The 27,447-nt window shown below is 38.5% G+C and overlaps 1 protein-coding gene across 7 annotated transcripts in view; it reads right to left on the minus strand.

Moving 5' to 3' along the window:
* LOC109951239 (multiple epidermal growth factor-like domains protein 11) overlaps positions 1-27,447 on the minus strand; it is a 163,069-nt gene that overhangs the window by 126,159 nt on the left and 9,463 nt on the right. For all 7 annotated transcript variants that reach the window (XM_020585608.1, XM_020585607.1, XM_020585611.1 and 4 more), the window contains exons 2-5: positions 14,841-14,940; positions 11,599-11,733; positions 10,674-10,775; positions 9,811-9,911 (exon numbers count right to left, since the gene is read on the minus strand). In XM_020585608.1, the coding sequence (XP_020441264.1) occupies positions 9,811-9,911; positions 10,674-10,775; positions 11,599-11,714 (319 nt within the window). In that variant the 5' untranslated portion in view covers positions 11,715-11,733; positions 14,841-14,940. The remainder of the gene's footprint in view (positions 1-9,810; positions 9,912-10,673; positions 10,776-11,598; positions 11,734-14,840; positions 14,941-27,447) is intronic.

Below are 27,447 nucleotides of genomic sequence, written 5' to 3' on the forward strand. Positions count from 1 at the left end.
AGCATTTAACCATATACAAGTTAGGATGATTGTTTTAGGTCATAAATATTAACAGCTGCTCAGAATTTGTATTCCTGATACATTAATCTGTGTCAAACCACAAACAAAACCATGAACAGCCACGATGTACACACACTCTCCGCAGGGGCAAGGGCTACAGTGATGAAAGGGCATATCTACCTTACATATTTACAACAAAGAACATTGTGTTTTACTGTCTGAGATTTGGGTGTTGTTTAATTATAGCAACTTGTTAAAAGTGCATTATCTTAGATTTTACACATTGCCTAATAAATCAACGGAAAATGGAGCAGTGTCTCTCTATTATCCTACCCCCCTCCATGACACTGTGCTGTCTCGAGCACTTCTGTTGTTATTCCAGCTTCTCTACGCTGCATTTTCAAATCAGGTCTGTAAATTATCCCCACCTGCCACCTAGCGAAGGTCATTAGAAGCATTTTTCAAACCATGAGTAGCCTCCCATGGAGAACCTTTCATCAGCTAAAAGTCCGAAACATTGCCTACCAGACTAAAGAATTCATGTTGTTTTGCACAGAGATAGTGTTACAAAGAAAGAGCAAAAACCAGGGTTGACGCTGGTTTGGGGTTTTCAAATTAGATTCAGAAGTGGTGTTGATCCTTCTTGATACATTAGTATCTAAAGCTAACGTGTTTGATTGGTTGACATGAGTGACCTGGCACGGTGCTGATTTTGTATTGACTTAATATGATTTCAATTTCTGAGTAACTGGAGCTTTGTCAAGTCTATGGTCTCACTAGACCCCCTAGTGGCTGAAAATAAATTAGGTAGAGTAGCTTTAAGACATGGATACATTATGATAAAATTACAGATTAGAGGATTCCTAACATGCAGAGGGGGAGCAAATACTTTTTCAACCCTGTAGTGTGTTTGCGTGTATTGATTTCATACTATACTGTAGCAGCCTTAAACAATTAGTTAGGGTGGAATATACATTGTGTAGCCTGCAAGGTAGAACCCAGGGCAAAGATGTCTGTAATTCACTCACTGGAAGCCATTGGAAACAGCCACTTTGTCAAAAACAAAAGCCACTAGGGAATCTTGACTTTGTTCTGTCATCTCTCTATTGACAGCTATCTATTAAAGTCATAAAGAGCCCAAAGATATAATTATACTAACTATGTATCTGCACAGAAAGGTTACTAATTATCATGTACAGTTGCTTCAGAAAATATTCAGACCTCTTCTTTTTGGCACTCTTTATTCACACTTTACCATAGAGGTCTACAATGAGCTCTTTAGACTCCCTGTATTATTTGGTTGTTGTTGTCCTAACATAGTATGAACCATGGGACCTTACATACAGTACAAAGGTGTATGCCTTCCTATACTTTGTCCAGTTAATTCAGTTTGCCACAGGTGGACTCCAATCATGTGCTGAACACATGTCAAGGATAATTAAGACAAACAGGTGCACCAGGCCACAGTTTGGAGTGCCACACTTTGAGCACTTTGTAAACGAGGCATTTCAGTTTTTGCTTTTTAATGAATTTAGCAAATTTCTAAAAACATGTTCTTTATCATTATGAAGTATTGAGTATATATTCAACAATTTATTTTTCTTTTCTCAAAGAAACAACATATTAGTATACACACACACACACACACACACACACACACACACACACACACACACACAGTAGCAGAGCTCAGAAATAGTAATTCAAAAAAAGAGGGAAACTACAAAAATGGTAATTTAACCCAGCACACTAAACAACGCCATATATAAATCGTTTAATGGAATAAAAATCAAAACAAAAAACGACTTTATTATCATCTGTGCTGTGTTAAAACCGAACAGCTGAACTTTACCTAACATTCCCTCCAACTTATTTAGTGAAGATCACTTGTGTATCAGAGCATGAATAGTGCATCATACATCAGGTAGGGATCATGCTGGGAAAAAATAGGCTGACAGCTCGGAGACTTCAGCTCCTCCATCACAGAGATATGATGTGCTGCTGCTCTAGTGCTCTGTTTGTGCAACTGATTCCTCTATAACAGGAACAGGCATCTTGATGTGCATAAATATGTGCACAGGAAAAAATGAGCATCACATAAATGAAGAAGAAGGTGAATGATGTTTTGACAGTTGCAAAGATGCATGTGAGCAGGAAGAAAAGTAAAAACAAGAGTTAGGACTAGCCCGTGTAAAGCTAGGTTTTATGGATTTTGTGGTACTTGGGTAGAGAGTCTGTCCTTTCAAAATTTATAGCTGCAGTGTGTTAACATTTTACAGCTGTTTTCATGCATTAAGACAGAAATCTGTGCAGCCACTTGGAGCCCCTCACTGACTAAAGATTTACTAGTGGGGGGACACTGAGGTAGTGCTTCTGCTTGTAATACAGAAAGATACTGTGAGCAGGACTTGCATCACTCACAAATGAGTTTAAGTGTAATGAAGGTAACAAGAATTAGATATTTGACATAACAAACACACAAACAAAACACTATGACTTAAAAGATACTGATAAGACTGGACCAAGCACTGTAGAATTAGAAACACTGTTCAATATTAAAGATATCAAAGATATCAACGTAGTAAGTATCAAAGAATTTGTTCAGCGAGTCCATATACATGTATGTGTGTGCTTGTCAATGTTTTCTAAAATTACCATATAACCTTTTCAAAAACAACTAGTATGAGTGTTGATTAATGTGAAGTCTCTGTGGTTACTCTAGCCTGCTTCATTAAGGTCTCACTGGAGGGTTTTGCTGGCTCACTGGTTTTGAGGCATACCATATACAATGGGTGTAGCAACACCCATTTTATTCTAGTTGGGGACCTTTGTCACATGCCATGTGTATAAGTACCGATGAGACAAGGTTTCCCGTCTCTCTCTACTGCTGGCATTCATATAAAAGGACAGCTACTTTAGGTAGCCACTGAGCATTTGTTCATTTACTTACTTATCTTGTGTTCAGCTACTGAAATTTAAGAGCCCATTTACCCTCATTTCCCATTTTTCGGCTATGTAACTGTATCTCTATACTTCCTAGAGCAGTGGTTCTATTCTTTGTGGATAAAATAGTTAAGGTCTACCTGCTCCAGATTCCTCTGCTGCTCCTGTGTGCTCAGCTGTTTTCAACCAACTGTTTGAGCCCGTTTCATTAAGGCTGCTTTCAGAGGTTGTCCATCATCTGAAACCAATCTATTGTTCACTGGACAACATCCCATCAGTTTTATTTAAAAAGGTCTTTAACACTATTGGATCTATCATTCCATTTTATTAATGGTTGCCTGACTTTAGGATTTGCTCCAGATGATTTTAAAACCTTCGGTGTTGTCAAATTTTAGACCAGTCTCCAGACTGCCATTTCTATCCTGAGTTTTGGAAGAAACTGTTTTTGCTAATAGTCGTTAATGATCTTTTGCTTATGCCTTATACTGTTAATAATTTTGTGAGCCCTCGAAGGGGTTGCAAACCATCAGTTTGGAAACCACTGCACAAGAGGAGTCATTTGTCATCAAGTTTCACTGTAAAGCAAACAGCAATGAAATGGATGCTGCAATCAAAACACTTTGACCTTGTTAAGTGTTCTGAAAAAGTACACAGTTTACTGTACTGGATGAGATCTTTATACTGTCCAGGATATTTTCAGAGAGCAAGATGAAATTTTGTGCACATACAGGCTCAGATTTTAATGAGAGCCAAAGACACATGCTGTTGTAATCCTGAACGAGAGCTGATAAATCATTAAGCGAGTAACGTAATCCTTTCATCCAGCAGACTGGAGCAGAAACAGCTACAAGGAGGATTATATCAGCAACAAGTACAACGAGATTAATAGATAAATTAAATAATTGCCACCTAATTCCAGCTATTGTGTCAGCATGCTGAAGCAGTCTTCAGCACCCTTGGATCTCTTAATCTGCTGCTTCAGGAAGAATAAGAGCGGTGGTATGAGTATCACCAGGATCAACAGCAGTGGGACTGACTCTAAGCGCACACCTGACATTTTTCTCCAGTGCCTGATCTCATGTAAACAGGGCTGGTCACGACATCTTAGGACAACAGGGAATGACAATAAAGCTGTTCTTGTTCTGAACAAAAAAAGAAGTCTTAACATACTGTATCTCCCATTCAGACTCATGCTTGTTCGCATAAAATTATTCAACTCTTTCACTTCTGAATTCCAAAGGTTAAAAATGTATATAGAAAAGTAACGGGATACAAATGCATTATTCAGTGACGCACAGCAATGTACAAAGTGTCAACAAATAGGTTACAGGCTAAAAGATGGAGATAATTTTAAGTTCAATATTCAGACATTTTGTGATATTTAGTTGCAGATGGGACATGAGCCAAATTAAAAACTCAAATCAAATATATTTCTCCCAGGGGTGATTTCTGCCGGTTTTCATAGATATTATCTGGCTGATGTGTGTACAAGTGGTCATTTTTCTGGTAGGTTTGTTTTTAGGTTTTTTGATGATATAAAAAGAGGTGTATCTCAATTGATTTGACAGCTTTGATTGGTGGTCCAGTGCTGCTGCCCCCCCTTTTCCTCTGTCGCAGTGGTAGTAAATCAGGTGCTGAGGGTATTTGTATAAACTTCCATGTTCACCTCATTACTCCTGATATTGACAAACAACTCCACCGCAATCTACTGTTAAACCTCGGTCAACTGTGAGACATGTGTGAGCTTTTTTTGACCATGAACTAACACTGAAACAACACAGCTGCTCAAGAAACATCTAGTATTAATCCCATACACTTTTGGGCACTACGTGTTAAATAGGCTATATCTCACATACAGTTCTCTGAGATCAAATTTAAGCTGTGACTTGGCACGTCAATGCAGTATGCATCATTTCACATGAAACTGAATGTGCTGAACTAAGCACCAAGAACAAAACAATGTGTAAATTTTACTTGCTGTCTGGTTGATATATATAATATTGCAAATGGCAGGAAAAAAACTACCTATTACTAAATTCAAAGCACTCTAAATGGTCTAAAGGTGTAAGTCTGCATGTGAATATTTTCCTAAAATAAATATGCAGATAGTAGCACACACACAATATACAGTATGTCTATGCTATGTAAGATTTCTGTGGTGGACTATTTTAGGATAGAAACTGTATTAACTGGAAAAAGTGTACAGAGATTTTTTTTTTGTTTGTTTTAGTACGTGATCACAAACCACATTCCAGCGATAATTTATAACATATTGAGTAAGGTTTCAGCAAAGCGAGGGAGCGAAGGTTGAAGCAGGTTGCTGGTGATGAGGTCACAGACAGCCAAGCTGATCATGTTCAGTGGTCAGCGAGGCGACCCAAGCAGCATTCAAGAAAATGAGGACAGACTGAGTTGGACAGAGAATGAAAATGGGGACAACTAAGGGTGAACTCTTACTAGCAAAAGATTAAAAAATGGCCTCAGGCTGAGAAGAACAATAACAAATGGATTCTACAACACGTAGCAATAAAAGATGCATTCAATTTAGGGTGACTGTCAAAAGAAGCAAAAAAACAGAAATGTATACATCCTGCTCATTATTACATTTATCTACGATAGTGTACAGATAAACAGGAAATGGCAAACAGTCTACAAACCCATCATACAGCCAGGAAACACAAAAAGAAGATGGCACTCTAACCAAATTAGCAGCCTTCCCCTCCTCCTCCTTTCTCGAACAAGGAAACCTTTCAATTAGCTCATGCTGTGTATATCACACAACAAAAGACCTGTCTGAGCCCGTTAACATTAGCAAACCAGGCGGGTATCTCCACGTAGTTAACATTGAGGAATTAGCTTCTGGCGGCCAAATTACTCAGCTGATGGGAGCGGGAGACTGTTTGTGTGTGTGTGTCCACACAATGGAGTGGAGGAGTATTTGTCTATGTCCTCAGGGTGAATCTAATAAAGTTGTTTCCAAGCAGATGTTGAATACAGACATACAACACGCTCCTCTTTACCCTCCCCACCACCTTGGCAAACCCATTCACTTCTTCTCAAAAAAAACAAAAAAACAAACAAAACAAACACTGCCCTAAAGAATTTGCTATCTAGGGCGGATAACTGATTTCATCTGCTGGATCAAGAAGGGTACAGCAGCATGAGATAAATACTGAGCAGGAACAAATTCTTTTTCTCTTACAGATATTCACATTGGCTCTGACAGGTGTGGCTGCTGATGTTGGATGTTCAGGCAGCTCCCAGCGTTCTCTCACTGCAGAAAATCATAGATGAACGTTGTCTTGTTTGTTTCCCTGTCTCACCTGAGTTGTGATCTGTGTATCCTTCAGACTCAGACCCTGCTTTCCAATGCCCACGGCTGGACTGATTTATGCTTTAGACATTCGTTCTCCACACTTCTGGTCTGTTTCCTGGTCCTAGTTTTATGCGTGTGCCTGTTTGTATATGAACTCAAGTCTCTTCTTGGTTTAGTTGTCTCATTGTTACAGCTGTGCAGCTTTCACAGTCAGCCACTTTACCACAGTCCTCTTGTTGCTTTGTTTATCTGTTCTCCAGCTGTTATCATTGAAGCCTAGTTTTCTATATTGGACCTGTTCTGTCTGCATTTAGATCCTGTCCCATTTATCTGCATGTTCTCTCTTGCAGGTAGAAGGACAGACAAGAAGGTATACTAACTGCTATAAAAATGTTCTTCTAAATAACATTTAGAAAACATATCCAGTTTGTCTGATCATCTCCAAACACTACTCCACTCTTGTAATATGAAATCCAACTGACAGTCTAGCTCACTCCAGGGGCTTGACTGTATATGGATTTATTTTCACATGTTCAGACACATCCCTAAACAGCCAATGTATACGTACACACATATTCTAGCTGGCTAAAGGCAAAATAAAAAGGACAACAAAGCTTAAGTGTCCTCTCAAAATATGAGGGAATTTTTACCATGAGAACCAAAACATTAATGTCCAGTGAAGATGGAAAAAAAAACAAATTTAAGTAAGTGAATCACATATTGTACTGGCATCCTGAAAAGAAACCTCTGCTTCTCTAAAAGGCTCCTTCTTCTGTGTACGAGTAAGCATTGATCAATGTGCAGAAGTTCACTTAAAGGCCTAAGCATGTCAGCCATGTCAGCCTGTGAGTTGGCGTGTTCAAGACTTGGACACCGTTGTTAGGGGTGATGAGATGAACAGATACAGTATATAAGAGAAGCCCGACTGTGCACTGTTTGTGCTTCTCTAACATAATAAAGAACATGATTTATATGTATGCGTCATTTCTGTCTTGAGTGAACATCACTATCTGAGGTTTTACTTGATGTAAGGATTGTGTTTTTCTGTGACTGGGAATTACTAAGAGCTTCAAACAAAAATAACTGTAGATAAATACTGGTGTTTCATCTCAATGGCCGAGCTTTTTTAACAAAAGATCCAACCCATGCACCAGTAAAGTCAAACACAAGTTACATTCATCTGTTGATAAGGTAAGTGTGAAAAATGAGAAATAAGACCTTTTCTTTAAAAGAACAATATAATTATGAGAGTCTCAGCTTGGCTTGCCCAGTGAATCACTGGATTACACAAGAAAATCAGAGTAGGGATATCTGACTCTATATTAACAAACATTTTGTGCTTGTAGCTTGTTTAAGCCGCCTTTCTGCTCTTCTCCTTCTGTTTACGCTGATTTCAAAGCTCTCTGTAAGTAGAAACAGATCCACTTTGTAACAGAGCCAGATTGATTTAACTTTGACAGCTCTTACAGCAGATATAGATAACAGCCTAGCGCAAGTGAAAAGATAACGACTGAGACAGAATCATTGTTCCATAAGATACACTGCAATTTTAACAAGCCTGGATATGTGTATCAAGTGGAAAAAGTTTGGAAATAACAATGCACATGACAGGAAAATGATTTTGTTTGTTGCAGAGACACTATGCAAAGCACACGTTCCCTTGTGTATATTTCATATCCAACTGTATTCTGGAGAAAGTACTGTCTGATAGGAAACAATGTTATATATGTTGGCTATGCTGGATACGTTTACTGCCATTTGATCAATGTGCATCCGGCAGCATTATAACAGCACCTTCACTTGTTTAAGAAAAAAGCACTATTATGGAAAGAAATCTAGATTTCCTGCATCAAAATGTGAACTATTATTGTGGTCTTTTTATAGAATTACTGTAAAATTGGACACTGACAACTTTGTAACATTTTTATCCATTTTTATATTACTTTAAAAAACAATTTCCAAAAAACCTCAAGTATTTAACTTGGTTATTATGTAAAACAAAATGGTCATACAATACTTGTTATATACGTTATACTGAGATTAGTTTTTTCTTAGACAATTTCAGTAAATATTACTCAGGATTTTGACCTTTTCAGTCATTGTTCTGTAATGAAGGAATCATTATATTCACAAGCAGAAGTGAGTTGAACAAACTTACAGTAAATACATTTTTAGCCGGGAACACACACACACACACCCTCTGCTAACTTCTGATTGGCTGGGCATGATCAGAGCTTGTGTCATGTCGCTCTTCGTGTCGTTGGTCTGTATCTCTCTAAAGGCACAGTCTTCTTCGCAGCAGTGAGCCGTTTTCGGGTTGTCTGTTTGTCTGTACATACAGTACATACCTACATCCATACAATTCTTGTGGACATGATATGTCGAGAACAACTCGAGGGAATTTTCTTCAAATTTGGCACAGCCATCCAGACACTCAGGTTCTTTCTGCCTTATAGAACACTGGGAAACAAAATCTGATTTCTGGTCCAATACAGTCCTTAGGTCTGGACTGCAGATTTTCCCCATCTGCTGCCACCACACTCCTGGCTGAAACCAGAGTGTGGCTCAGCACATTGGAAGTTTAACTTTATTGACAATTTTCACCTGTTATGGAATCGCAGTGAACTCTTAACTTCACCCAAACCCACAGGGCTCAGAGCTGCTTTCTGCCTTTATTAACTATGTACACTGTCAAGAATGTTTACTGCAGTCATGTACTAACTGACAGATCCTCTAACACAACAGTCTCTTCTGCACTATCTGTTCTAGTTCATCCCTTAACCATTCAAGAGGCATGGACGGTCAGACATTCATCCAAACTTTCACTCCGCTGTACATCATAAGCCAGTCCTTCCAGATACTGCAATGTCATCTACAAAGGTACTCACTCAGTAAATCATAATAACCTTATTGGTAATAAGAGAGTCCACAGTCAGAAACACAGTCACAGAATAAAAGTAACTAATCTTGGCCCTGTGGAGCCCTCCTGACTGGGACAGCCCTGTGCTGTGCCAGTCCTCCAACTCAGTTATATTTGGTTTGCTAAACGCAAAATCTTTTTCATATAGAGATGTTTTTCAGCCATGTCTTTATATTATCAAATAACACCTTATGAGCTTTGGCCAAGCCCAGCTGACTGTGCTGCATTAAATAAAGCATTATTACTCATACTTCATTATGTGCTTAAGAAATTATGTATGCATAAATAATTATTAGATATAATTAGTATTTTGTAATACAACAAATCAAGATAAAAAAAGAAAACTACTTAGTATTTAAATGGAATGACCAGGATTTGATGATATGTGTCAGTTTGTTAGCAAGTAACCACGGTAAACATGTAATAATAACTGATTAATTATAACTGATGTAACTGATTCTGTGTAGGCAAAGAACCATTACAATTGTGACCGTTACAAATATAGTCTTCAGCTTCTCTGGTATGATTCCTTACAGGTAATACAACAAGATTTTGTATAAATTTTGCATATTTATATAAATGTCTGAATTGGTCCAAACTGAAAAAGCGCATAGGCATCAGCACAACTTACGAACACACAGGTCTCCACTTTCATAGAACCCTGGGCAGCACTGAGAGCGTCGCCTGTACATGGTCCTCACACCTCTCCTGTAGGCTGTCTTGTAGCTGATCCTATACACATGACAAAACACAGAGAAAGAGAGCAATAACATACTGAACTTTAAATGTGTTTGCATAACTACACTTAAAAAAACACAAGCCACATTTACAGTAAACGTTTAAGGGAGTTTCTCTGACTCATTCAAGGACGGAGATGCATTCTGACATTTTCATTTAAGATAAATAACTCAGTTCTTGGGTGCAGGAACTGGAGGAAAACAGGTGGTTATAAACCTTAATGTGGTTATTAAAGCTGATATACCAACAGCCACTCATCAAAATGACAGAGGTGAACTGGTGGTATTAGGTACAGTAGCAGACTGTAGTGACTGACTGCATGAGAGGAATCATACAAACTGGCTTGAGTCTGAAAATGTCACTACAGTAAATAAAGAAAGGAAGGGGTAAAATGTGATCACATGAATTCTTTTATATCCATTTAATAGTCCACACATGCTAATAATAATTACTTTTTACTCTAATTAATAAGGGAGTCTCACTGGGCTCAAGAGCTGTTTTAGCCGAAAGCCCTGAGAATTCGCCAGCAGGATAAAAACATTTAATTATTGGTTTATAATGTAGCTGTAAGCAAGTCTAAGTGCTTATTAATCTATTTGTCAACAGTTATAATCTTATGATACATTAGGAAGTGATTTATTAACTGGTTAATCAAACACAATCATGAGATTAAATGAGAGTGACAGTGATCCGGAGTTGCTACTCTAGTCCACACTCCAGCTTTATCTGCAAACGTGCTGCTCTCTGCGTCCATACCTGTGTCTGGTACACTTGAACCAGTTGAGGATGTCGGTGCAGCGTGTGTAGTAGACCTGGTCAAATGGATGAGCGTAAGACTCCTGCACAGTCACTGCATAGCTGCAGGGACAGAAAACCACAAATGAGGATGCGGCCTAGAAACAGTTGGTACAAATATATATAATTCAGGATCTAATCCTGAAAACATTTTTGTCATTATGAAATTAACATACCATTGCCTCCAGCAATCCAACATCAAATCAAACACTTTTTCCAAAAACTCCTACGGTTTTGGTGAAAACAGAAAACTCAAAATGGCAATGTGGTATGTAAAAGCTAAACATCACAGAGAACACTTATTTTTCCCATGATGCAATATGGTCAGTAATGTTTGCTTTTAAAAACAGGTCATCAGGATGTGTAGTATCGATCCCAGGACAGAGTGCTCAGGGTGTCCTTGTAGTGCTATTTATTTTTAAAAATGAAAAATGTTTCAAGGTCACTGATTCTTTCAGACAACTTTAAAAGCTTTAATTTACTTTTCTAAAAAGTACCAACTTTCAGGATTTTCAAGAATCCTAAATGACTTGTATACTTCTGTTGTTCAGTGCCGATTTTATTTCCTGTAACAATCCACACCTGGAACTGCCACAGTTAGAGGTAATATTAATTTCCACAATTACACTGAGAGATTATTGACCACAGCACCTACAGTCCGCTCCGTGTTGCTCTCATCAGGAATGACATAGTGCCTCTACTCACATAACCATTGTTCTGAATTTATGGTATGTCCCCAGGAGTAAACGTTTTCCCTTTTGCTCTCGGTTATTGGCAAACCTTCAGTTTTGATTTGTGGTAGGGAGTCCATTAGTTCACTGCAGCATTTTGAGCAGTGTTATTTCACTTTGAATATTGGTGAAGACACTGAATAGGAGAGACTGACCTTTCCCAGTGGCTGCACACATTGGGGTCATCTGGATTGAGGGGCAATGCCTGAGAGATCAAGACGAACAGGCTGAGCCACAGCAGGGCTTGGGGGGAACCCCCACCGACTCCCATTGTCCTCCTCGCTCTGTCCCTAGGGAAGCAGAGAAAGAGAGGAAAAAGATTTCACCTTTAAAAGACTGTTGTGATGTGTCCATAAATCACTGATGAAAGGTACTGTAGAACAAAACACAGTGCCGGTATCAAGAGCTGAAGAGGCACACAGGACGCACCTGACCACGGTTCAGTGTCACAACATAGAGTGTGAATATTTTTGTAAATGAGACATTTCAGTTTGTGATTATTGTGATTATTACAAACATTTTCTAAAAACACAATCTTAATTTGGCTTTATGGGTTACTGAATGTAGACTGATGGGAAATAATGGAAATTTTAACCATTTAAAATTTTATCTACAACACCAAAAAGTGTGAAAAAACGGATGGGGTCTGAATACTTTCTGAAGTATAGGTTTCCCAGGAACAATGCCTAGTTTCATTGTTCATCACTGCAGCATAAACAAATTAAAACTGCCCAAAGTATTGTTAAATTTCTCAGTATCTGCAGTAACTTGTGTCATTTCATCACATAGCCAGTGTGTGATATCTCATTGGTCTCACTGACCCTGACCCATACTGCACATCTGAGTTTTTATATCTTCACATTTTCCCTTCTACATGCATCTTGTAAGCAGGTGAAGTTGTGCCAGAAATCCCTGCTCTTCATTTAAATCTGAGACTACTCACACACTCCACATTAAATGGGATTCTTCTGAGGCGTGCGGCATAAAGGACGCAAACTCTAAAAGAACAGGCGCCGTCTTTAGTAAGTGAATCTGTTCTTTTTCAATCTTTTTTGAAGATTAAACAAAACATTTTTAATGTTTTAATTCTTTGTCTTTAACATTCCAAAGCTCGCATGTGAACTACAAACTCTATAAAAGATCATGTTCAACTCTCTTTGCATTTTCTTTCCAGACAAAAAAGCTAATATGTGGAAACAAAGAGAATTTGTCAGAGAAATTACTGTAATTCACAAGAGTGGCACCATTGATAAAAATTAATCAGTGGGGCCAAGGAGATAAAACTGATGCAAGCAGGTTTAAAAACAACACAAGCAGTCAGTGTCACTGTAGGTAAGCAATGTAATAATACAAAAACAACAGGACAAGCAGTGTAACTACTGTAGGGTTTAAATATGGAGATTTCTTCAAATGTGAACGACATAAGACTTGATTCACAAGGCAATGAAACTTCTGCCTGGGGAGACCCGCTGTAATTTCCTGTGGAGTGCAGGGAGGGTGGTTGAATGTACGTCAGGAGAAAAGAGCAGTGAAAAGTTAAAATCTCCTGTATCTTGTACAAAATAAAATAGCAGGGCACACACACACACACACGCATACACTGCAATCAGAAAACAGCTCTGCATGCAGCAGCTCAATGTGGGGTTATGTGCCTGACACAACCAATCTTGTTTGCACAGAAATCAATCTCTGCTTTACATAAACATTAGCTTCAACAGTAGAGATGGCAGCAGGGAAACATCAGTGTTAAATGAAGCTGTGAAGTTTTATCTGAAATGGCCAAAACTGTTGAATCCTAGCGAAAAAATATTTAAGGTCACATAATTAGTTTGATCTTCACAGTTATTGTTGTGAGTTTTACATGTATCATCACCACCTTCACAGCAATGGGACAAGAGGAGAATTTAAGACATTACTGATGGAAATTTCTAGTTATTACTACTACTACTACTATTATTAGTACTAATTTAAGTCATTACAACATTTTTTTCCACATAATTTTGAATTCCAAACTGGCCGATAGGACGCATGTCTCCGCTGAGGCACCTACATCTTCAAAATGTTTGTATAATGATTGTTTCCTGGGAGTGTTGTTGAAGGCAGCTCCGGGCCTGACAGTGACATAAGACTCGACAGTGGACCTATTCCTCATCCCATCCGGCCATCTCGGAAGCATGCACACTGACAGCCCTGGAAAAAGTCATGGTGATGATGAATAAACCCCTGAGTGACAGAGGTGGTACAAGCCAAATTCTCCCACCCACACTGTCCCATAAAGGGATGACATGATGATGTTCATTTCTGGACGACTGGTGGAGTGTTCTCATTAGGTGTAATATGAGCGAGGCCATGAGGAGGCACCGAGAAGTCAGAAAAGCTGGATGTTTTTTTTTTTAAACAGGTGTCTGCTGTGTGGAGACAGGTATAATTCAGGTGAAGCAGAAAAACAGCCTCCGCAAGATGAATGGATAGTGATGCTGAGCTGAGTCTGAGGCAAACAACTTTACTGACAAAAGTCCAGTAATGAAATAAAATTTTGTGGTTACACTTTATATCGAATGTAAAGTCAACTTTTAGCTCCTCCGTGCATAATGTGGGGACTTCTGAGTGGGGGAAATGTCATGGTTTGTCTAACTTGCTAATAGCTTGTCATTAATGTAAACTGAAGCTGTCAGTGTAACCTCTCCTTGTAAAACACGACATGTTGTTCTGCTGTATGCGTCGTGTCTGTAGAATCAATTCACCCATTGCTCGTAACAACACTTTTATGTATTTTAGTCACCCAAACTATATATTTTGGTCATTTAAAATCTGGCAGTCGACCACTTCTTTGCAAAACTGTTCAAAACAGGAGAAACACTGTAGTCTTCTATATTTATGTATGATGTTGGGCTGATTGTAATTACTATCAATCTGCTTAAGACTCAGACTGTGTGTGTGTGTGTGTGTGTGTGTGTGTGTGTGTGTGAGAAAGAGAGATAAATAAAGAGATAATAATAATAATAATAATAACCACTCTCATCTCATTCATCTCTATTTGTGGTAAAGTGAGAAAGATAGACATGTGTGCTTAAATTTGGTCAAAGATATAATTTTTTTGTAATATTATTAGGAATATTTAGGAAGACACTTTATGAATTAAATTATTTCATTTTGCCAAGATAGTGTTCAGAATTCAAGTAGGGGAAATGTCAAATTAAACTGATGCTTTAGCTAGTTTAACTACTGTTGTACACATATTCAGATGCAATGAAATCAGTTTTTATGATAAAAATGATAAAATATGAGAAATGCTCCCTACATAAAAAAATGTGAATTTAACCCCAGCAGAAAGCCATTATAAAAATACAAATTCAGGAATGAAAAATGTTACCTGGAGACACAAAATGTAGCTTACCTTGAGCAAAACTGACTGTGAAGATTGGTAATCTGTTGAAGCTGAATCACAAGGAAAAAGACCTAGTGGATGACAATGGTGGGACTGGACCTCAGGTTACCTGTGACAAAGAGAGAGAGACACTAAGAAACATACATTCATCACTCAAACAGCCGTGAACATTGACAAGTATGATTTTTAATGGCCCAGAGCACAGTGTATCTGACCAGATTACTGATCAATAACTGTCAGCATTTGCATGTTGCATAAAAAAATAGAAAAGAAATGCAGTACTTTGTTTTGGTTAGCAGTGCTGTTGTCTCATGAGTAAAATGGTACAATTGTCACCCCTCATACTTTAGTTTTCCATAAGTGTTGCACTGCAAGGTCTTAATCATAGCCTTGTATTGAGATGTACCTGAGGACACAAACTGCAGAGAATTCACTTTCTCAAATTAATTTAATTTCAGCATATACAGGTAGAAGGCTCCATCAGATGTTCCTTAGGATTAAACTGCAAGATAATACGCAACCTTCAAAGATTCAGTCAGCACTGGTTTTACATGAGTTCTGCTGTATTTTATCACTGCAGATCAGGAACAAAAAAAAAACAAAAGCACAAGAACCAAAGAACTACAGAGTTGTGAACTCAAAGATCTGTGCACAGTCTGTGAATGTGTGTCTAAATGTATATTGAAGGCTTTGGGTTGTGCTGTTTCTCATAAGCAGCAACTTACAGCGACAGCAAATCATTAAAAACGCTGTTATTGTTAGTCAAACAATGTTTTCCCAGCCCTGATGAATGTCTCAACATCAGGGTTTTGCAGTGCAGAGCTGTCAGATGGAAAGCTTAGACAGAGCTGCCAAGATGTGGTACAGAAAATGGTGTTATGAGTTTATTGGGGAAGAGGATATGATGTATTATACAGCACTGGTGAAAGAGTCAGACATACTCTATAGCTAAAATAACTCCAATGAAGTGGGCTGTCAGAAAACAACCACATCTCAGTTCAGTTTCTGATCATAAATACAGTAGTTCACTGTACTATGTGGTGATTACACTGAGGCCGTTTTTTCCACTAATTTTTTTGTCTTCTCTCTAAATCAGCACCTCAGTACACTCTGTAGACCACAAAGACTTTTGACCAAAGATAACAATCCCCTGTCCACTTATACCTCCATTCATAGATTCTTATAGCATGATGTTGTATATGATATTACAGTAAATCTATGGTCAGTAATCAGGTCCAACCACAGGCCAGTTTTCACCATTGTTCAATGGTGTCATTATAATTTAAGGAGAAAAAATAGTGGTTTTCCATTGACATCACTTAAGAACAAAACTACTTTTTTAGGACAGTTTCTGATTGCAGATGACCTTACAGTTACAGCCATTTATGTTAATTCTCATTTGGACAAAAGTTACTTGTACTGTACACATTTACTGTATAAGGTCTGTGTTGCACTATAAGAGTAGAGATGTAATTAATACATCCTCCACACACACACACACACACACAACACATGATGGCTTGCTTCATTTATGGCCGAATTAAAATATTGCTATTGTTCTTGACGTAGCACTGATAGCTACACTAAGTTAATTTTATTTATAGGATGGATCCCTCATTGATAACAAAACAAACTGAAAATAAAGCTGACAGTATTACAGGTAGATTGAACATGAGCTATTATATGAGCTACATGGTAAAAAGCTTCTGCTCTACACTGTTGTCTGTAAATCTTCATGCAAACTATGCTGGTGTTCAGTCACATCAACTGGTCACATGTGAACCCAAACCATGTCAAAATTGTCTTTGAAACAGAACAAAAGCACACTTCTCAATTTGATTTGTAATGCTTTTCCAATGGCATTGAAAACTTCGAATAATAATGATTGTTATGAAATTGTTTGCCAATATAAAATTCTTTAATATATTACTTGTGTGGTGTAGAAGAGAATTATTTATGTAGAGATACTGCTTGCAAACCAATGATGGTAAGATGATGTCATGGGGTAGGACTGGATAAGTCTGACTTCTTCCTACTCCATTCAAGCATGTACTAGGTATAAGCAAATTGATATTGGATTAGCATTTGTTGGATATGTGTAAAATTATGTGTGTTGATATATCAACTGTCTTTACATGCTTGAAAGAATAAATCAAATCAAATCAAATCAAAATACTACAGGGATGTTATCATGTATGCCAATGTACTGTAAATGCAAAAGAAATCTGGGGGGTTCTGAAAGCACTGTATACACGTTTTAGTCAAGCATGAAATACATACACAAAATTAGGTAGAAAGTCCTGTCACTGCAGCCAGAGAAGAGAAAATGTAAATAAAATTAAAAAAAAAAAACAGGTGTAATAGTTTGTGTTTCATTTGCTCAACTCAGTGTAGCCTAACAAACACACATTTCCCTGCACAACACTCTGGTTATATCCCATGTGCTGCTTTCTGTAATGAGCACTTAGCAAAGGTCAGCATCCCCCATAGTTCAATTAATTCTGGCTTTTGAGCTACCAGAGACAAGTAAAGCCATCTGCATCCATGCATATTTTTAATATGTGACTCGAAGCTTTATTGACCAGTACGCTCCCCTGTGGCCAATACTCAGCCCCACCGTGATGGAGAGTTACAGTTTGCTGACAGTCGAGACCAGTAGATTTCTTTAACAGTCTCCAAGGGCTCTTTGGTGATCTAAACTCAAAAATGATGGCAGAGCAATTCACAATTTACTGTTTCTGAGACAGGTTTAAGAGATGTATTCCTTTGAAACACACTTGAATGCAGCCAAATACATGTTCAAGTATCCTTAAAGGATAAGGCCAGGTATTTTCTCTACTGACGGCATTTTCAACAATCTGCATACGCCTTCACTGTTGTTCAAAATGATTAAAAACACCTCAGTGAAACACACCGCTGTACTGCGTGGCACGTTTCTTCATTACGAAATACAAGACCTGAATATTTGTATGCCCCAAAAGCTCCAAACACCCACAACTTTACAGCGTCTGAAGTAGTAAGACTCAGCTGCGTGTGTGTGCTTTTAACAACAACGGAGGTCTACGGCACAAACGGGCATTAACCTGAGCAGAGGCAGCTCATTGTTGGTTTTAGTCTCTGCATAGGGTTTGTTGAAAAGACTACTAATATAGAAAATGACCAATCTTATCCTTTAATCATTAATGACATGGGGCACAATTAGGTCAACATGCAACAGCAACATAAAAAAGATGCTACAAGAGTTTCAATGACCATAACAACCACAAACTCTACTGTGGGGTTCTGAAAGGGTAATGTACTCTAATGAATACATTAATGAAATGGTTCAAAGAAATCTTACACAACCTCGGCTCCTGACGTGTAGGATCCTGTAGGTGCTGTAAAACTATTTTTTTCCCCAAACAAAACTGACACTAGCATTACACAAGCAGATGAACTTTAGTAAAGACAGGAAAATGACTTGTTTGTAGATAGTCATTTTAATAATAAAGCAATTTGACAAATCAACACTGCTAAGTCTTAACTACAGCTGCACATGGGCTGACTCAACACCACTTAAGTGTAAGGCTAATAAAAAGCATCCTAACAGCAGTCTGTACATGATCAGCTGTTATTATAATGGTGGAGTCAGAGGAAGACAACCTCAGTGACCCAGATGAGGCTGCTTCTTTTTCTGCGCTATGTCCAAGAGCTACGCTCAATTGGCAGTGCACCAATCTGTGAAATCACCCTAATCCTCCTGGTCACCCTTCATCTCACCTTGATCAATAGTCACCTATGGGCGAAGGGGAGCTGACTATGGAAGGATGGTACTGATGGAACCCGGTCAATAAATTGACCACTTTAGTCTCTTCTTACTTGAAGACATGCTATTTTTGTTGATTAAGGGGTTCTTGCTTTTCAGTACAGATGGTTTTCAAATATTAGCTCTTATTAAACTTGAAAAACAAGCTCAACAATAGTCTAGAAGCTGGTCAGGAAAACTACAAGGTGGGATCTTAATAAGAATAGTAATGCATGCCCCTGCTGAATCTCTAACGAGTTAAGTGACTTAAAGAATATCAAAACCTATCAAAACCGCTGCTAAATGAGCATAAACTTGAAGAGAAGCAATCATTTCAGCTTTGCTCGCAGTTTGTGTTAACCATAGCAAGCTTGTAAAGATAACAGCTAAATGTTATGAACCATCTAAAACGAAAATGTATGAAACCTGACTGTTAAACAAGAGGGAGAGAGAAGGATGTGGCTGTGTCATGGTGAGCCCAGCAATTTGTGCGATTCTTATGACAGACAATATTTAAGTTTAAGTCCAAAGTTTTATGCATAAAATAAATATTAAATAATGAGTAATTTCCTCTGAACTGTCAATCACAGGTAGGTAGATAAAATAATTTGTTCTTCAGTTGAATCATAAAGTAAAAAAAAAAAAAGCACTGTTAAAAGACATGTTTTAAGTTCAACAAATGCACAACGTTTCTAAAATCAATGAGCAATCATGTTAAATAATCGTGATTATGATTTTTGCCATAATCATGCAGCTCTAATTCATATCACAAGCACAATGTAAAATGAAGTTTGTCATGTGCTGGTAGGCCACCAGGGGCAGTAATAAGCAAACTGCTGCTTGGCGCACCAGAATGAGGGGAAGAAGACAAAAAAGCCACAAGGCATAAAAGTGAAGTTTGTGCTTTACTAGAGGTGGTTTTCAAATATTGTAGTCTACTTTTTCCAGCAAAAAGACTTTAAGGGTGATTACTAAGTAGCTGGTTTTTTTCCATCTCCGGGTAAAGTGTAGCAGACAGCAGTGTCCTGACTGTTTCTGCAAGATGTGTCCAGGACTGTCTCAGTCCTAAATGGGGCTAGTATTGCCTTCATCCTGCAGTATTTGCTAATTGTTCAGTGTTAGTTTGTTTCCTTTCCACCCATGTCATTTCTTGAAATGGGAAAAGTGAAATGCTGCCACACACCAGCTTTAAAAGTCAACGAAGCATCCACTGTGTCAGTTTCAAATTCTCTAGCCAGCACACTGTTATACTAATGAAGTATGTCATAGTCTCACAACATTAAAGACATTTTCCAATCGTGGTATCACAAAATTACAAATATCATTACACCTCTGGTACCATACAACCATAATAACCGGGGCAGACACCACTGGAAACAGCTGTCCTGGCATGTCTTATTTGGACAACCTTCACTTCTGTGTAGCAACAGTAATCAGAGAAAGTTTGTTTGCAACTTTTGCAACAAAACAGAAAAACTGCTGTCTCTTACTGTCTGGCTTGCTTTCTTGAGACTTTATCACAAGAGACAGACTCAAGCCTGAAATTCAGCGTGGGGTGGAATCAATATTTTAAGATGCAACATTAAAAGTGTTTCTAGAGAGAATGCAGTCCACCCTGCCTACTATAACCCCTCACAGTCTGTAATGTCTATGGCTCCTCCTGTGGTCATTTAGCTTGAACCTAATGTATAATTAGCCCTAGGAAAAACCAAGCTTTTCCTGTTTTTCAGCTCCTTCTTATTATCAAGGACAAAGAAGAAATAGCTTTTTAGAAGGAACATAATGTACACGAGAGAGCCAAGAAAGCATTTCTGCCTTGCAGGACATAAAGGCCAGATGAGTGAAAAGCATCAATCTCTTAGCTTATAGCAAAAACCTTAAAATGTTGATCTCCTCTGCTATATTAGTGAACTAAATGTAAGTGTTCCTATTTATATGTACACTATCGGCTGAGGGAAAAATGTCCTACGGAAAAGGCAGGTGGAAGGTTTAGAGACTGTGCTGCTCAGGAGGACTTGGCAGAACAGCGACAATGCCATTTTTCACACACTTAAGTGACATAAACTGTTCTCAACAACATAAACTAATGACTGTCCAAAAAACAATCCCACCATGTGAATCACCAATTATGTGAAGCTCTACCTGAAAAATAAGAGCACTTCAGGGTAAATGGGCTTTCTGCTCCTGCTCTTGAGCTGTGTCACACTGCTGTTTCAATGGAGGGTTTTGAATTATGTGACAAATCATCCTCTGTGTTACTGTACATTCACACTGATCCGGCAAAAACACAACTCCCTGTTGTGTTTTAACAGAAGGGGCTGCGTTGATCAGCAGGGTGAGGGGTTGCAGGGGGAGTGTTGTAGGCGTGTTGGGACAAGTCCACTGAGTGGTTTCATTCATGTTTCCAGACTGTGTGCTTCCACTGTATGTTGGTTAGCCATGCTGCTAATGTAGCCTATTCTACCTTAGCACCAATTTCTACCACCAGTGTGTAGGCATTAACAGATAAAAAAACGTTTAACATCAAGTACCCTAACTAACTAAAAAGCACATGGAGTGTTGCTATGATGCATTAACTGTGGCCCAAATTCAACAGTGCTCATACTAACAAGGTAAACAAATGTCTTCTTCCCAAGGGCGTCCACATTCTGACCGTCACTCATACGTGATTGGTCAGTGCAGCTCCTATGCTGAGTAATGTCACCCACCACCCACCAGTGAGGCAAAAGTTGACCCAGAACCAACTTTTTCACAGCACGGGGTTGCATCATTTTGCCGGAGACCCCTGCATGTCCCAGCTGCTGGGGTCTGGGCAGAGCAACCCCTAATACAACTCCTGGTTTGTTAATGGTGGAGAAAGATGAATGGGTAAATAAGACAGTTTGATAGAAAATGGATTATTGCAATAATAAAATAGCAATAAAAGAAAAAAATAACAATGCAATTTTGATCATATAAATACAATATATACATATAAATACAGATATTTATGCATACCCAGATATATATGCGTACACATATTCATAAAACTAAAATAAATTAAATGAACAAATCAGTAAATGATCAGAAAGAGAAGAAAGGGTAAAAAAGCAAGAAAACAGGGGGGAATAGGTTATACTCTGTTAATCTGGCTTGATTGATCGGTGTGACAGAGTCAAAACAGTAGCATGGACAATGAGGTCTAATAACAGTAACAATAATGAAATAAAAGCTGCTTGTTATATTTCTAGGAGTTTGTGGGAATGTGGTTGGCCTCAGCCCCAGGTATCTGGTTTAAGTTAAAAGTGGTTAGAAATGGATCTGAAGCGTCAGTAAAAGATGATATATTATTCTTATGGGTGGGTGATATTTTCTCTAGTGTGATGTGTTCTATGAGAATGTTGGTCCACTGGTTGATGTGTAATGAGTTTTTAGATTTCCAGTTTAGAAAGATTGTTTTCTTGCCGATAATTAGAGATAAGAAGTGGGTTTTTATATGTAATTGGTAGGTGTAAACTAATTATTTTTAATTAAACCCGGTGTTTACAGTCTTAAAGTGAATTAAAGTAAGTTTATGTCGGACACCAAGTTGCTGAGTGAATGAAGACATTTAATCATCCTTTATTTGCAACTTGATTTCTACCTATAAGATCAATTAACCCACTCTAGGCCTCTACCAGTAATATAGTGGTGAACAGGGCCCAACAGTGTTTACACAACCCACGACAATGGATATTACCCTTGTATTATAAATCAAAACTTCACTGTGCCCATCAGTCCATTCTTCAGAAAACAATTTGGATTCCTGCAGGTCATTTTTAGAGCCCCTAAACTTGAAATAACAGTAAATCAAATTAACAAATCTGATTTGCACATCCTGTGCTCACACAATGTGTAGTGATTACCACCACTACTGTACCTCTGGAACTCCATGTTGCTAAATGACCGGAAATTTAGACAAATGAGTTTTTTGTGTGTGTGTCACTTTTTAGAACTTTAATAATCGCCTTTATATCCTACTGTTAAACACCTGGGTCCAGGAGGTGAACTACACAATAACAAATATAGCATGTTGCTGCCAGTAGCACAAGGAGCTCCGACTGTATGTTGTTTTAAAAAGAAGATTAAAAAGCTGAAAAAAATTCTATTTTCTGGCTCAGGCAATTAAGAGGATAGCAAAACAAAAATTAAGAAGTGTGTCTTACAGTAATCTATAAAAAGAGTTCATAAGTACTATACTGTATACCATATAAGGCCATGTAGTGTAGAATACATCCAATGAGGTCATATCACTGAGTAAAGTACAGAACAGCATATTTAACCAAAAAAACTGAATTCATGTCAACAGACAGCTCTGCTAATTCCACTTTATACCACAAATCTATCCAATACGATTAGAAAAATAAACCATTAAGATAATCATTTCAGTAACTGAGCTGCTTTACCTAATGACATATTGAGCATGCTCAGTATGATGCATTACTAAAACCTTCCAATAATTACAAATATCTTGCAGTGTACTAACTAGTACACATCCCACAAATAAAAGAAGGATCAATGCACAATACTGCATAATGAGTACAAGCTCTATGATGACTGCTGGTTACTCTCCCTTTGAGCGTGTGCCTGAATGAGGTTGTGATCTCCACAGCATAAACACTTGATGTGAGTATCACACATACACACTAAGGGGTTTCGGAAACATGGGTGCCCCGGTTTCTGCTTTTCTATTGAAGAGCTTCTCTCAGAGACCAAATATTCTGAAGTGGACTCAGTGAGGTGTGGGCAACCTAATCCACAATAAAGACATCTGGACAGTGGCTGATATCGTCGACAGGGTTTCTGTACATCACCCTCGTCAATCACAAAACACTGTCACAACACACAAACCTTAATCAAAGTGATGAAATCTCAGGATTCTAGATGGCACACTCACTCAACTATTCACACCACTAGTTCTGCTTTGTTTGATAGGCCACGGTGTTTAAATCCAAACACACACACACACACACACACACACACACACACACACACACCACAGACTTAAAGTATAGTTACAAAGGAGGACGTGAAGACGAAGCGCTTTTATCAAGGACTGAAAGAACAAACAACTGATGCAAACTCTCGACATCCCAGCAGGAACTTTTCTCCAGAGACCGCTGAGTTGTCAGCACTGTAATTCACGAGTGAAGCCTGTCAGGCAACTGAGCCGCTGTGAGGTATTTCTGAAGCCCAGGCACAACTCGCATAACTCACTCGCTGTAATTTGTCGGGCAGGCGGTGGCCCCCACTCCACCCATCCTTTACATTGATTAGAAGCCTAAGTATGGTGCTGATTAAGCACAAGCCTTTAGAGGTTCAATCAGGAATGTATCTGACCATATAGATTTTGTGCAGACTTGCAGAGTATGCTCTGGAATTAAAGTATTAGACTATGACTAAAAATACCTTCTAGACCTATAATAACCTAAAGCACAGGTCAGATTTAACACCGATTTATTCAGAAGTATAACCATGTAAACATACAAATACTGTGCCATTCATTTATAGTTTGAATTATCACATGTAGGCTATGGTTGCCTGACTGTGTTAAAGTTGCCATCTCAATTCAAACCTCTCTGGATCTCTACGTGACTTTGATTCTGCTGTATTTGCATCAGTAGGGAGATCTGACGCACAAAACAAGTGCTCCCAATTTCTCCTTAATCTGTATTAACAAATGACAAGTGTGTGCGACTCCCCGTGACAAACTGACACTGGTGTAAGTAACTAATGTTTGAGAGACAGGGAAAAACTAAATTAATCAGAATCAAAGAAACCCAGTTATGGCAAAGCAGAAAAAAATGCATTTATCTATAAAGTAAATGTTTTGTACTATCTGTGATATTGTCACAAAATTAAAATAAAGCTATGAACACCAGGAAAACCTTACAGTGAATCTCTGTTTCAAACACTGTGACAGCAATCCCCCCCGAATAACTGGACCAGGCCTCAGTGTTTTGGAGCACAGGATATGTGCAGCTACGAAATGTACAGGTCAGGTTTTACACAGTTTTTAATGGGTTTTTTTAGCCAGGTTATCATAGCTCAATGATGTACTACTCAAGTCCCTTACTTAAATAAAAGTAGCAATACCACATTGTAAAAATACTCTGTTACAAGGTCTGCATTCAAAATGTTACTTAAGTAAAAGTACAATGTTTTAGCATCAAAAATACTTATAGTACCAAATGTTAAAGTACTCATTATGCAGAATGACACATTTACTATTAATGTATATTATTAAATTATAATTACTGATGCATTATTGTGTACATCACACTTGATGAGATGAGGGCTCAGGTCAGGTTCGGACAGAAATGTGTGGCCCAATCCATGCCATTACAGCAAAGTACCATGGTACAGTTGTAGCATGGGCCTACAAGGGCATGTTTAATTTGGTGGCTACCATGATGGTACAATTCTGCTGTAATACCCTGGTATTGTACCACCATGGTGGCAGCCAAATCACCATACCATTACCACGGTACTTGTTTTAAAGGGGTGGCATAGTGCTAGGGGTGGTCCACCATTTTGGTCTATGATCAAAATTGAACTGCTGCCATGGAAGGATGGTATAGCACAAAGGTTTGTGCACACATTCATTGGTGTAGAGCAGGGGTTTTCAACCAGTGGTCCATGGACCCATGGTGGTCTGTGAAGGCATGCCAGGTGGTTCCTCACCATGTATTCAGTAAGTAGTTTCACTTTGAGCATCACAATTTATTAAACACATTTTCATGTTTGTGAATAACCAAATTATGCACATTTATAAAACAGAAAAGCCAAGGTGATTTTTAGCATTAAAAATCTGCCCAACCAGTCTAGTAACCCCACAACAGTGGTCCTCAAGTTGGTTCTTAGTCAGAATGGCCGTCCCTGGGTCACAATCAGCTGAAAGCCCCTGCTGTAGGGACATTTCAGGGAAATGTCTCGGCAACTGTTGGATGAATTGCCATGAAATTTGATAGACACATTCATGCCACCCTCTGCTGCAATCACTTTGGTGATTCTGTACTTTTCATCTCGGGCCACGAACTTTCAACTGCTCCAGTTTGAGACTTCCCAGCAAACCTAGAGACATTCTCATCAGCTTCCGTTGTATTCTTTTGTTCACTTCTAATTACCTAATGGTTACATGCTAAACCTAAACTGTAAACACAATAAATGCAAAACACACAACATACAAACAACATTTTTGAATGAACAGACTACAAGCCTTGGGCTGCTGGGTAACAATGAAGACAAAAACGAGGCTTCTGTCCTACAAGTTCAGGATATAGTCAGTACCTTTCTGTGAGAGCTTGGTTTTGTTTACTACAAACCACACTAGAGCTGAAGTATTAGGACAATTTATTTTCTGACAGCTTTCCAGACCATAATAAAACAAATTAATATGGCGTCTTTGCTTCCCCTTGTGCACAAACACAGTGGCTTTTACACATTTACAGTTTTCTTGTTTTATAGATTTCAACTTTTAAGGTAATTCAACAACTGAACACACCTGTGTCACTCTTTCTGCAACTGAAATCAAATATCGTTGGGACACACAGCACTGATGCAGAAGTTCAAACAGATGTGTTGCACTTGTGTGTTTTAATTTCACTCTTTATCTGTATGTATGGACACTGTGCTGCTATTCCATCAATTGAAGCAGAGTCTCTTGTTCTTTTCTTCTACAGAGCCTGTAGCTGTTTTTTGGGTCATTGTCCTGCTATAGAATGAATCCCTGAAAAGGTCTGAATCCCTTTGTTAATTTCCTTTGTCTAAATAATGCTTTAGAGGGTGTGGTAGCACAGTCTTTTCCAACACCCTCTGTGCACAGATGGAGGAGGAGGAAGAAAGGGGAAAATGTGAGATCAACAAAAGTGGTCCATCACATGTCTCTGGATTGTTTACAATAGCACAATAACCTGACTGAACAGAGATCACATCTGTGACAAGTGATTTTTGGTGTCAGTAACAGTATCAACGGCTGGTTAATCTGTCTTTATGGTAAAATGGGAGAAAGCCACTTTTCAGATTACATTTGGCTAGTGTCTGCCAGAAGGTATGTTGGAGACAAAGTGGTAGAAGGCTCAATATGTTTTTGGCCATCACAGTGAATTCTGTGTTTGGCACACATTAGCTGAAACGCTCCTTCCTGAACATGAAGCTGTGGGGAACCTATCATCATCATGCTGCAGGGGTGTTTCTCTGTAGCAGCCCATCAATGGCTTGTGCAGGTGGAAGGTAACACAAAGCAGCAAAACAGAGAATTGTTGGAGGGAAACCTGGTGCAGTACAAGGGAACTGTCAATTGGGAGAAGACTTATTTTCCTGCAAAAAAAAGTCTCCAACATAAAGTAAAGTCCACAGAAAACCCAGGACATTAATAGAGATGTTATTAATGTCCTGGAGCTGCTGAGTTATAGTCGCTTATTTCCAAGCCTCTTATTCTGTGTTTCTTTTCATCAAATCAAATTGTGCTCATTATTATTTTAGACATCCAGCAGAGAAACATTAGTATTCATTTAGAGACAAATTTAAGTCCAGTATTCACTCTCCATTTATCTCTGGTTTGGTCTCCAGTCGTAAGAATTCTGTCTGGTTCATTAGCTGATAAAAGCTGCGCTATGTTCACCAGCTAGCTGCTAACACTGTCAGTCATTTAGTGCCAGGCCGGTAGTGCACAGCAAGTTTGTCAGAACTTTATTGTGGAAAACAATTGCCTGCTGCAGCTGAAAAGAGATTGATGAGGACAGCGAGAATGACCCAAAACAGATGCACTATGGGACACAAAACCAAAATAATGAGCTGAAAGAGTCTAAACCA

This window comes from Monopterus albus, unplaced genomic scaffold (assembly GCF_001952655.1).
Source record: "Monopterus albus unplaced genomic scaffold, M_albus_1.0 scaffold372.1, whole genome shotgun sequence".
NCBI lineage: Eukaryota > Metazoa > Chordata > Actinopteri > Synbranchiformes > Synbranchidae > Monopterus > Monopterus albus.